At 51.9% G+C, this 12,348-nt stretch overlaps 3 protein-coding genes across 3 annotated transcripts; all 3 read left to right on the forward strand.

The window, feature by feature from the left end:
• Positions 1-4,094: 4,094 nt before the first annotated feature.
• ALT_4894 (uncharacterized protein) lies at positions 4,095-5,066 on the forward strand (the record flags this gene model as incomplete). The annotated part of the gene is made up of 1 exon (XM_033562913.2): positions 4,095-5,066. One exon carries the CDS (start codon positions 4,095-4,097, stop codon positions 5,064-5,066), a length of 972 nt encoding a protein of 323 aa, XP_033418804.2.
• Positions 5,067-5,691: 625 nt separating this feature from the next.
• Positions 5,692-6,234, forward strand: ALT_4895 (uncharacterized protein; the record flags this gene model as incomplete). Its single annotated transcript, XM_033562914.2, has 1 exon — positions 5,692-6,234. One exon carries the CDS (start codon positions 5,692-5,694, stop codon positions 6,232-6,234), a length of 543 nt encoding a protein of 180 aa, XP_033418805.2.
• Positions 6,235-7,421: 1,187 nt separating this feature from the next.
• Positions 7,422-11,593, forward strand: fphA (putative sensor histidine kinase/response regulator; the record flags this gene model as incomplete). Its single annotated transcript, XM_033562915.2, has 2 exons — positions 7,422-11,225; positions 11,279-11,593. The coding sequence occupies 2 exons, from the start codon at positions 7,422-7,424 to the stop codon at positions 11,591-11,593; spliced, it is 4,119 nt and encodes a 1,372-aa protein (XP_033418806.2).
• Positions 11,594-12,348: the final 755 nt, after the last annotated feature.

Here is a 12,348-nt window from a genome sequence, read left to right on the forward strand (position 1 = left end):
GGCGGACTTCGCCGCTATGTTGCTCGTTCATGAGAAACACCCCCATGCAGACATAGATGTAGTCTTTAACAACGCCGGGAAAGACGAGATGGTTAGGGGAATGAGCCAAGAGCTCGTAGTGTGGCACCGTCTCCCGCTTCAGGAAGTCTTGAACAGATAGTGGAAGCGCCCGAAGTTCTGCCGACGCAAGGAGATTGTCTGATTTGAAGAAGCCAGCTGCGATCTGACACGAGTAGCGTGACCATGGCCCTGTTCCGTCCTTCATCCACTGCGCCATGGCTCGGTCCATGGCGGCGTTGTCCCCGAAAAAGGCATTGCGATCATTCGTTTCTGTCTTCCGTTGGAAGCAGAGAGGAACATAAAGATGATCTTTAAGACCTTGACCCACTGATGGCAGATGCTCAACAACTGAGATCTGGAGGTTTTCAAGTTGATTGGCAGGGCCGATTCCAGAATCCAGCAAGATCTTCGGGGAACCAAGTGCGCCTGCGGCGAGGATGACTTCTTTGGAAGCGCGATCTGTACAGAGACACTTTTGTTAGTCAACACCTTAAGGCACTGGAAGGTACAAGTTGGAAGACTTGCATAGTTTGCCATTGCATTTCACTCCGATCGCTTTCTTCCCGTCGAGGACAATCCTCTGCACTGGAGACTCTGTGATGACTGTTAGGTTCTCCGGCGCCGTGTCCAGCAGATCGGCTGCAGTGGTTCTCCTTCCTTTGTGGGCTTAATTGACCATCAGAGCCATTCCGATCGGATTGCCCGAGTTTGAATCAGGATTACGAACAAGGCCTGCCTGCTCGAAAACATCCAGCATCAACGGTAGGTCTTGCTCCCACTCTGAAGCAAAGCCTACTCGCAGAGCACCTTGGGATCCATGATCTGAAGATTTCGGACCAGCATATTTTGCGTTCTTCGGGTCCGAAATTGTGGTATCGAAAGTTTCCAGGTGTCGATATCGCGGCTGCATGCGATCCCACTTATACAACTCGTCTCCCACAACGGTCGCCCACTCGTCGTAGTCGTCCCGAGCCCTCACAATGAAGACGGAAAAGTTAATGGCAGTGCTACCCAGTACTTTGTCTTGTGAGTAGTCTATTTGACGGCCGTTGCAGTTCTCCTGAGGTACGGTTTTATATCCCCAGTTCACCTCCTTGTTCAGGAAGGTGTTCCATCGCTGACCATCCACACGCAAGGACTTGTCATCACCCCGCATGCCTGCTTCCAATAGCAGGACTTGAGGACGGGTTGTCGAGCGAGCTAGATTGACCGCGAGAGCACAGCCGGCGGGGCCGGCTATGCCAGGTCAGCTTGAAGGAGACCGTACAGTACGCAGCCAAACAGGATATCAAGTCTGACCGCCGACAATGACAAAGTTCCAGATTGCCTCAGAGCCCATACTGTATGCTTAGGCAAAGGAACCCCGCCAAGCTGTTCACCAAGGAGCGGTAAGCTGGCTTCGGTGACGCACGGATAAGAGCGCAGAGATTTGCAAAATGCACAAATTGAAAAGAGAAAGACGGAATCCTAGAGCAACAAGGGGAGGAACGCCGGATTTTCACAATCCGAAGCGGCGATAGGGGTAGCTATCAGGCGATCTGTGGTGTAGTTACAGCCTCTTAGCCCCCAGTCAGCCAACAATTGTAATCAAGGCTAACCGTCTCAAAGTAGGAAGTTGACAGAGATACACAGTGACCGCGGACGAAGACTATTTTATGACCGGCTCATTGTCGGTGGGTAAATATGCATCGACGCCGGAACTGAACTCCTTGGATTGGAGTTCCGAGCTCCCCTGGTTTGTTGAGGGTTGATTATGGCAGAAGATTGCCCGCATTATGATGCCCTGCACGAAGTGCACCTCGTTCACGGTCTCATATCACATTTTCCCCGTAAAGCCATGTTCGTCTGGCCCTGGTTCAAGGCTAGCAGGCGTATCCTCCTAGCGAGTTGGGCCTAGGACACAATTTACCAAGCTTCGACCAATTCTTCGCCGCTGATATTCGGGACGAACCGCCAAAATAGCTAGATACCATAGCTCCATAAAGCGAGAGAATGGACACATTCTGTCTTCAGAGCGTTGTAGCTCGCTAGGCGAGCTTCGTCAACACTGCGGCCAGGATATAGACATGAGAAGAAAAGATCGGTGACGTGCAGGAACTGTTCTTTGAGAACTGATAGAGACAGACCTCTTCCCCCAATCTCTGTTCTTGGATCAAGTGCGATTGAACTAACCATTCTACCATCTCCTCGTCTCCCTCCCATTGCCTTGCGGCCTTCTCCGCTCCCGCCTCAATGCGTTCCCAGGAAGCGTATGCCATAACTAATGGGGAGAACTCGGCATTATCTGCGACCGGTAAGACATCCTCGACAGCCACGATGATCATCCGGCCTGCAGACAGAGATCTGAAGCGTAATCTGCGCAGAAAACTCCAATATTCGGCATGATACTCTTTTCGCTAGAGGCAGAGGTATGCGAAAAGCTTATCTTCAAGCATAGCTTGTGCGGCCACGTCTGCCGTCGAGCACCGATCTTGCGACCTGGGTAGTCGTAGATGCATGGTACTTCTGATGTGAATTAAGTATCATAATTATCCACCAGTCATAATAAAAAACAGATCGTAAAATGAGAATACATCGCTCAGCCCTTCACTAAGTAACTGCGATGTCGTTTAGTATCAACATTAAGATATACTTAGGAGCTGAGAGACTGTTCGTACGGAGTCACCGTCACCGAACTAGGCAAAGAACCCGAGAAAAGTGGACACTTTCCCAAGTGGAGATCCTCATCAATTCCGAGGCTTCCAGTTGAAGTTGAAGCAGCAGAGGTCCAAATTTGTCCTCGCAGAGTCCAGGCGGTTTTCAGACAACTACTTTTCCCAAAACAGGTCACCAACGAAGAGATTCGTCCTCGTATCTCCTCGGAGGTCACATGACTCGAGCCTCTCTGCCTGGGAGTTCGCGTTAGTGGCAGCAGTCATGCTCTGGACAACTCGGGCGAATGGGAAATGCCTAATTCTCTGTCGACACTTCTGAACGTGGATCAAAAGTTTGCTACCGGCTTTTCAATCAATCAACAACCGCGTTTCTACAGCAAAATGACTTTTGACTCGGCCGGCTCGAGGGAACCGTGGACTGCTCAAAGGCCACAACCACAATATCCGGACCTCATACACTGGGCACCCGCCACCATGGAGCCGACCTGACAACCATAGGAATACCCAAACCACGGAGGCAAATCAACGAGCAGCACAATTATGACGGATGGAGCCCTTGGGTTCGCGTCTTCCAGCCGCCTGGTTCAATAGCGAGTTATTCGGGGTTCACTTCAACGATTTGCCGACCTCTTATGTGGGCTTTTCGGCCTCAGGCGACATGAGGCATTCATCATACCGTATCGGGTTTAGTGCCAGCCCTGCCTCTCATTCTTCCCCATAAACTTTTGGGTCTCGATGGGAAATGATCGAATCGCCTCAAAGGGCGAGAAAAAAATTGGCTCTCGAACCCCAGACCCCACGCGGCCCATGCGTTCGTCCCTTTCGACTTCCTTCTCTTTCTCGTCTCCTGAACTTCTCCATTCATTCTCTTGTGATTATTTATTTCCTTTCCCTCACCAGCCATTGTTTTTCTTGTTTTACATCCGCTCTTGATCGGTCTCTTCGGAGGAGGGGATCCCGCCGCCACCGCATTATCCCGTTATTCGGCAATTCAGAAAACCATCCCCGTGGCCAGGAAACCTAGGGCCTCGCAGCATTTATCCCTGGCGGCTCGGCTGGTTCGCAGTCTACTCCAGCATCGGTCACCGCAGGAGATGCAACTGCGAGCAGTGATTGTCTAAGCAAGGGCTTCAGCGACTTGGTTATGACAAACAGGAGATCTGCGAGATCCGATCTGAAGAGGGTGTGCTCTGGAAATACTATGGCGCTCTACCTGACGATTGCAGACCAACTTGTGATATCCGAAATTCTGGCAAAACAAATTCTCTCGATATCGTCGCCTCATTTGCCGTGACTTTCTTAGGCGGGTCGTTTTCCTCGTCGCTCCTTCTCAGCAACCTGTCTTCCAACGCTCTTTACGAACACGTCACTCGTTTCACCATGTTAAACTCCATCACTGAGCTTCCTGAGGGTGTGGGGGCCAACCCTGAGATCCACAGTCTGGCAATTCGGATCTTGGTGGTGGTGTTCAACTCGATCGCTCTTTACAATGCCATTGAGCTCGTGATTCTCATTTTCCTTACGTTTAATCGCTACAGCGGCCTCTACTTTTGGAGTCTTTTACTGTCGGGTGTACTTGGGGTCATTCCCCATGCTATTGGTCACCTGCTGCAGTTCTTCCGTATTGGGCCCATTGGCCTCGCCATCTCCATTGCCACTATTGGTTTCTATTTCATGGTTCCCGGCCAGTCGTTTGTGTTGTACTCGCGACTTCATTTGGTGGTGCAGAATCAGAAACATCTTCGGCGCGTACTTTACCTTATCATCATCGACTCCATCGTCCTACTGATTCCAACGACCGTTCTCAACTATCTGACCGTCTACGTCGGCACTCAGCCCGTCATCAAAGGATACAATGTCGTGGAGCGCATGCAGATTTCCTGGTTCGCCGCCCAGGAAATGTTCATTTCTGGAATCTATATCGTGGAGACCATCAGGTTGCTTCGGCTGTGGCCGGACAAAGCATCGAGCCGAAACAAGCTCATGTATGAGTTGATTGCTATCAACCTTGTAATGGTGCTCTTGGACGTGGCTCTTTTGGTCTTGGAGTATCTCGGTCTCTACACACTCCAGGTGACCATTAAGGCGGCGGTCTACAGTGTCAAGCTCAAACTCGAGTTTGGTGTGCTGAGGAAGCTTGTCTCTCTCGTCCATGCTCCTCAAGTCTCGAGTACCACCGACATCGACGAGTATCCCACCTTCGTCGACCCGTCTCAAATCACTGGCGATGTTACACACGCAGCGCCGGTCAATCAACGGTCCTCCTCACGCCGCTGGGATGCAATCTCACTCGACAGCCTTGTTCGATCCGAGCGGAACAGTCGACACTTTGAACATACCGAACCTCCATGACACTGCACATGATATTATCAACCATTTGAAAATACGCACTAAATGTGCCTCAACCTCTCCACGGGGTAGGACGGGTCCTTCTTCTAGTACATCCAGTTCTGGATTATGGGTGTTGGCCGCAGCCTGCAATCACTACTGGACCAGCCAGACTGAGATCCAAGCGGTCGCCTGCCCCCGGCCGACACCATCGGATGAAGCCTTGCCGTCGATCTTGGCCATCAAGCTTTCCCTTGAGCTTGGCGTCATGTACGATCTCGGCAAGGACACGCCTGTACAACTGCACACCTCCAGCGACGCTTCCTCATCTTGTACTATCTATTGTACTTCCACTGGACTGTCTGTGGAAAGACTTTTAACACGACTGGGAAAGCATGCCCTTGGCATATCATGTACATTGCATCGGAGATGTATCTTACTGTATATTATGACCACCTTTGTAGATATGAGTCTAATATGAGTATATGAGTCCTATATCCATAATCCATGAAGAGGTCATCCCTGTAGTCAACCTACGGTAGAGCCGCGATTCACCTGAGCACACGCCACACCGGTGGCACTCCGTAGCCACCACATTTACACACCCTGTCAGTACCTAGACAAAACCTCCGACCAACCTACATCAACCATGCAGCAAGTCTACACCCACGAAGGCCCCTACGAGTCAATCCCCTCGACCGCATCACCAGGCCTCCAGTTCCTCAGACACTTCCTCCCAGCACTGGACTCTCTCGATCCAACCACAAACCCCGTCTCCCCCTTCATCCACCCCGACGCCCGAGTCTTCGTCGGCAGCGGGCCCCCAAACAGAGGCACAGACGTAGTCGGCCTCCTAAACGTCCGCCAGCGACATATCCAGCACTTTCACCACGAGGTACACAAGGCGTGGGATATCGGGAACGGTACCGGTCCCCGGACGGTAATGTTCGAGGCGACGAGCGGTACCGTCTTCCGTAATGACCCGGATGAGTTCGAGGTGCGGGTGAGGGAGTTCAACATCCTCGAGCTAGAGAGGGCAGGCTCTCAGTCTGGCCCCGACGGCGAGGACGACGGTAAGGGGGGTCTTGTCGCGGTCGAGATGCGGACATACATGGATGCTCGGCCGGTGCAGGACCAAGCGGCGCGGTTGCAGCGCGAGTCGGCGTATGGGGAGGCGAAGTCAACGGGGTGATTTGGCGTTCAGTATTCGAGATCGACCAAGGCTAGTCTAGTGGCTGGGAGACTGTGGCTTAACAATGATGGTATCATCAATATTTGGCGCTGTTTATCAATCCCAGATTTCCAGTGTTTGATAGCCGTTAGTACGTCGGAGCAGTTCCGTCGGGATACATGATGTCATCCATAAGAAAGTTTGCCGCACTGGCGAATCGATGATGTATACTGGTTCTTAGGACGGAGTCTCCGCAGGAGAACATAGCAGACAAGTTGAGATGCAGGCCCGCGACGCAGGAACGAGTCATTTGCTGGGTGTGCTGCGCCCCAAGTGACTCAAGGGGTGCCTGAGGCGCTCATCAAACCCCTCCTTTCTGGGCTTCGAATTTCGCCTGGGGATAGATTGCAGACACCTCAGGCATATACTACTTAGGCTACAGAATGAGGGGGAATGTAATTGGCGGCTTCTGGGCCTAGGCAAAAGTGGCGCCTCAGGCATTGACCACAAGAGGAAGGCTTCAGAGCGATCATTGGATAGCCAAGCTCGGCGGATCGGAATTTTAGATGAGACGGGGCTGCTAAAACTGGGATCTCTCCACTCTTAACTACCTATCGTACGTACAATGGGTCCAGGGCCCCAAGGCAAGTTGGCAACAAAATTGAGCTCCGTACAAAGTACTGTGACCTTGATTTTCATGACTGTGGGTTTTAGTCGTCCATTTGCCCCTGCGAATGTGTACCGACTAAATCCCGTGAGCGTGGTTCGATGGAGGGACAATGGGGCAGTTGCCCGCAATTCGCAACGCATTGAAGCCCTTTTGAAGTTCTGGTAGTGTGGACAACATATGCTTCTATTCGGCTCTTCGTGTCGGTACGGCTATCTCACCCGCCTAGTTTGTTAACCGTCCGCTAACTGTTTTCTGTCATGTTCAGAGCTCCTTCCACCTGCCCCGCATTCAGCCGGGCTCTGCGACTACGATTTTTCTTACCTTTTCCACAGGGATTCGCACCCGCAAACCACTCCATTGGCGCTTCTGGCTGCCTTTCGATACAAGTACTGTGACGAGGTACAGAAACCGACCTGAGTTTACGGGGTGGACGTGAAACCGAATTCGACGTGATTGTGGTCTTGCCAACCAAACAACCCATTCGCCAAATGATGGTATAATCACGTCGGCCGCTTCGTTTTTCAAGCTGTCGTCCAGCATGGCATCAAGAGCCAATGCCTCCTCTCCGACGAGGCAGGAGAATAACGAGGGTCCTGCCGAAACGACGTCAGGAGCTGTGGGAGAGGAAGGCGCCGTGACTCACACACCGAAGTCAGGCATGGGGAGTTTCACCGGCTTCGAGAGCGAAGACCGAGTGTATCCGATCCGGTCGGTCATCTCCGTTGATCCCTCAACGGCCTCTCAGTCGCAACAGCAGACGCAGAGCAATTTGAGCTCACCCGTCACCGGAGCGCGAGAATGGTCTATCATCGATGCCGAGACGTGGGATAAGATGCAAGCGCAGACTAAAACAAGTCCAGGTGATCATACCGCTACTGAGCCATCTATGCCAGCACCGGATACTGCAGGTTCATCATCTGAGCCACCCGACCAAGGCCGTCCTCACCTCAATCACGCGCCGGATCCGGGTTCTGCTCTGACCAAGAACCGGGGTCCAGAGGTCGATCCCGATCATGGCCTTGTTACTGCCCGGTTTCGTCATGTAGTGACCGATGCTGGCCATATGGTCATCACTGGAAGAGCCAATGACTCGTATCAAGCATGCGAAGACGAACCGATCCACATCCCTGGTGCGGTGCAGAGTTTTGGGTGCTTGCTTGTGCTGCGAGAGGACATTGACGGAAAGTTGGGGGTCCGTGTAGCCAGCGAGAATTCTGAGGTCATCCTTGGATACTCACCCAATTGTCTCTTTGCATTACCAAACTTCTGTGACCTTTTGGATGAAGATCAGACAGATAATCTATTGGATCATCTTGATTTCGTCCGCGATGATGGATATGACCCTTCCGTCGATGGCCCCGAGGTTTTCCTTTTGTCTGTGAAGCTACCTTCTGGTAAACCTCGGCGATTCTGGTGCGCCGCCCATCTCAGCCCAGCGGACTCAAATCTGGTCATCTGCGAGTTTGAATTGGAGGACGACCGAATCAATCCCTTGAGTGTTTCCGGTCTAACTACCCCAGTGACACCGACCGATACTCTTGGAGTCGAACCGACGCCAGAGCAACTCGAGCACAGCACAGTCAATATCAGTCAACCCCTGCGAGTGCTACGAAACGCGCGTCGGAGACGAGGCGAGGCCGCTGCAATGGAAGTGTTTAGCATTTTGTCTCAGATCCAAGATCAATTGGGTCGTGCCAAGTCGTTGGAGTCCTTGTTAAACACGGCCACTGGTTTGGTGAAAGAACTGACTGGTTTCCATCGTGTTCTGATCTATCAGTTCGATACCGAATGGAACGGAACCGTTGTTGCTGAACTGGTCGATCCCAAAGCGAGCGTCGACTTGTACAAAGGGCTCTGCTTTCCAGCCTCTGATATTCCGAAGCAAGCGCGTGACCTGTATCGAATCAACAAAGTCCGCTTGCTGTATGATCGCGATCAGGTCACATCGCGATTGGTCTGTCGGACGCTGGAGGACTTGCAAACTCCTGTAGACATGACGCATTCCTACCTACGTGCAATGTCGCCCATTCACCTCAAATATCTGGCAAATATGGGGGTACGTGCTTCTATGTCAATCAGTATCAGTGGCTTCAGCGAGTTATGGGGTCTCATCTCATGTCATACCTACGGGACTCACGGCATGAGAGTCTCCTTTCCTGTTCGAAAAATGTGCCGGTTGATTGGCGACACTGTGTCGCGAAATATCGAACGTCTGTCTTACGCATCCCGGCTCCAAGCCCGCAAACTGATTAATACCGTCCCGACCGACCAGAATCCCTCGGGATACATCATCGCCACCTCGGACGATCTGCTCAAACTGTTTGACGCCGACTATGGTGCTCTCTCAATCCGTGATGAGACGAAGCTTCTGGGAAAGATGACGCACTCACAGGAAATCTTGGCTTTGCTGGAATACCTCAGGATGCGACGGATGAATTCTGTGGTTGCTTCACATCACATCACCAAAGACTTTCCAGACCTTTTTTATCCCCCCGGGTTCAAGCACATCTCCGGCATGCTCTATGTGCCTTTGTCGCCTGGCGGCACCGATTTCATGGTCTTCTTCCGTAGGGGGCACCTTACGGAAATCAAATGGGCGGGCAACCCATATGACAAGAAACCTCAAAATGGCCATTTGGAACCGCGCAAGAGTTTTCAAACCTGGCGAGAAACAGTCCTAGATCAGTCTCGAGAATGGACCGAGTCCGATGTCGAGACGGCAGCTGTGTTGTGTCTCGTTTATGGCAAGTTCATCAAAGTGTGGCGACAAAAGGAAGCCGCAATGGAGAACTCGCAATTGACGCGGCTCCTCCTCGCAAACTCGGCCCATGAAGTGCGGACGCCACTGAATGCTGTCATCAACTATCTGGAAATTGCTTTGGAAGGCTCCTTAGACCCGGAGACCCGCGACAACCTTACGAAGTCCTACTCTGCATCCAAATCTCTGATCTATGTCATCAACGACCTTCTAGATCTGACCAACGCCGAAAAAGGCCAGAAACTCATCAAAGACGAAGTATTTGACCTTCCAGCGACTTTCCGAGAAGCCACTGATATGTTTGAGGGAGAGGCCAAGCGTAAGAAGATTGATTATAAAGTGATAGCGCACTCTGGACTTCCCCCAGCAGTCATTGGTGACCAACGTCGTGTACGTCAGGTGTTCACCAGTCTCATTTCCAATGCTGTTCGGCATACAACAGCAGGTAGCGTGACCACGGAGATTTGGCGCTCTCTCGAGCAGGACCAGCCAGGATGCGTGTTGGTCCAAATGACCGTTTTGGACACAGGATCAGGAATGTCTCAGAGCACCCTTGAGGCTTTGTTCCAAGAACTTGAGCAAGTCTCGCCGGATGATGGCAGTTATTGGCTTAATCCGGAAGACCAGACACACTCTCCCGACTCGTGCGGTCAGGATAAACGTGTACTCGGTTTGGGTCTGGCGATGGTAGCTCGAATTGTTCGCAACATGCGCGGTCAGTTGAGTGTTCGGTCGGAGGAAGGCAAGGGCAGCTGTTTCAAAATCTCACTTAACTTCCCAGTTCCGGACGACGCAGCATCTGGTAAAGCAGAAGAGCCATCTGTGCCGGATATCGTGGAACCAGCTGTTCCGATTCGGCCGGAAGAGGAGTTCATGCTCGTCGACAGCAAGTCCGCCCGAAGCGGCGGGCGGCGGCGTAGTACCGGCAGCAATCACAGCAGGGGTAGTTACAATAGCTCTCGCAGCGGCAGGAGTAACAGGAGTGAAGCCGATCGATTGATTAGTGCCATGCAGGAATCTCCTCTACAACGAACAGCCAGCGAAGGATCTGAGCAGAGAGGCCCTATACTAGTGGAACGCACGCAGGGCATCACGGACAACAGACATGCAACGTCTACCCAATCTCTTCCAAACTTAAGAGACAAATGGAGTCCGCAACGATGGCCGGTGAAACAAGCCCGCCCCTTTCCGAGCACGGCACGCACGATGATGCCTCCGGTCTCCCCGCCTTTGCCTGGCCACGAGCCCGTTACCGACTCTGGAGTCCCAATGACGGCGATACGAATTCCCCCAGAGGACGTGGAGCGGCCACCTTCACCCCCGGCCAAAGCTTTGCTACGCCCACCTGGAACCTCGGCAGAGTTGCCCAGCGCGGCCGAACCATCCTCAGCACCTGCGCCCAACGCTGAAACCACTACTCTGCGCGTTCTCGTTGCCGAGGACGACCCTATTAACAGCAAGATCGTGCAGAAACGACTGGGTAAATTGGGGCACGCTGTCATTCTCACAGGAAATGGCGAAGAATGTGCGACTACGTTTCGCCGTGATTCTGCGAATGTCGACGTTGTTCTGATGGATATTCAGGTAATTAACTTCATTTCCTCAGTAAGGTGTTCGAGCCATGCTAAACCAGTTAGATGCCAATTGTCGACGGTGTAGGCTCTACCAGGATGATTCGCCAGTTCGAGCGCGAATTTCAACTCCCGCTGTCTGACAAAGCGAGCAAGAATGACCGAGTACCCGTCTTCGCGGTCTCAGCATCACTCTTCGAAAAAGACGCACAACTGTACATTGAAGCCGGCTTTGACGGGTGGATCATGAAACCTATCAACTTCAACCGGTTGGGTGTTCTCTTTGACGGTCTTCAGAACCATGAGATCCGCAATGCAGCCACTTACCGACCCGGCCACTGGGAACTGGGAGGCTGGTTCAAACGCCATGGGGAGGTCTGAACTTCTACAATTTTTTCTCTGCCCCTATATCATCTCATCACATCACCATCGACACCTTACCTCAGCAACTCGTTCCGACGTGTCTCATCTGTGAAATTGTCAGTTTGTCATCATCAATCATGGGCGGACGGAGGTGTTGTGGGTTTGTTTTCTTAAGGTATCCAGGAGTTCGAGGAAGTTTTCCATCTTTCGCTGGAGTCGTTTTTGTCAGTTCCATTGACTGTGCCCCACATATACCCAGCAGAGGAATACGCCTATATCATGTGTCACTGATTGGTGAATGTCATGTCATGTCGTCAGGCAATGATAGCTCTCCTTGCATTTGATGGTTTTCTTCTGTGAATTGTTGCGGTGTCAATTAGCTGTCTCTCTATTTCGCTTCCCTAGTGACCACTTGATATCCCAACTTGTAGATTGTCCCCTCTTCTTCATGTAACTACCTACCATAATCGAATCGTCAAGGTACCATCAGTTTTTCTTTCATTCCATCGCAGAATCAGCAGTATCTGCGCGCCGCTCCACAAAATCTTCCCTCTTTAGCCAACAAGAAACATTCTTGGCCGTACCGACAGAGTACTCCGCGTACAGCTTCGTCTTATCAGTCCAGGTCTTCCTTCTCTAGGTAAGGATCTACCTTTCTAACCCCGTTCTTAGCTCTAACTTTCCATAGCTGCGTGCATTACAGAATCATGTCTACCCACTCGACCCAAATGGATGTCGACACTGCTCCAGCTCAATCATCCCCCGTCAGACAA

The sequence above is a fragment of the Aspergillus lentulus genome (genome assembly GCF_001445615.1).
Source record: "Aspergillus lentulus DNA, contig: Alt09, strain: IFM 54703, whole genome shotgun sequence".
In the NCBI taxonomy this organism is placed as follows: domain Eukaryota; kingdom Fungi; phylum Ascomycota; class Eurotiomycetes; order Eurotiales; family Aspergillaceae; genus Aspergillus; species Aspergillus lentulus.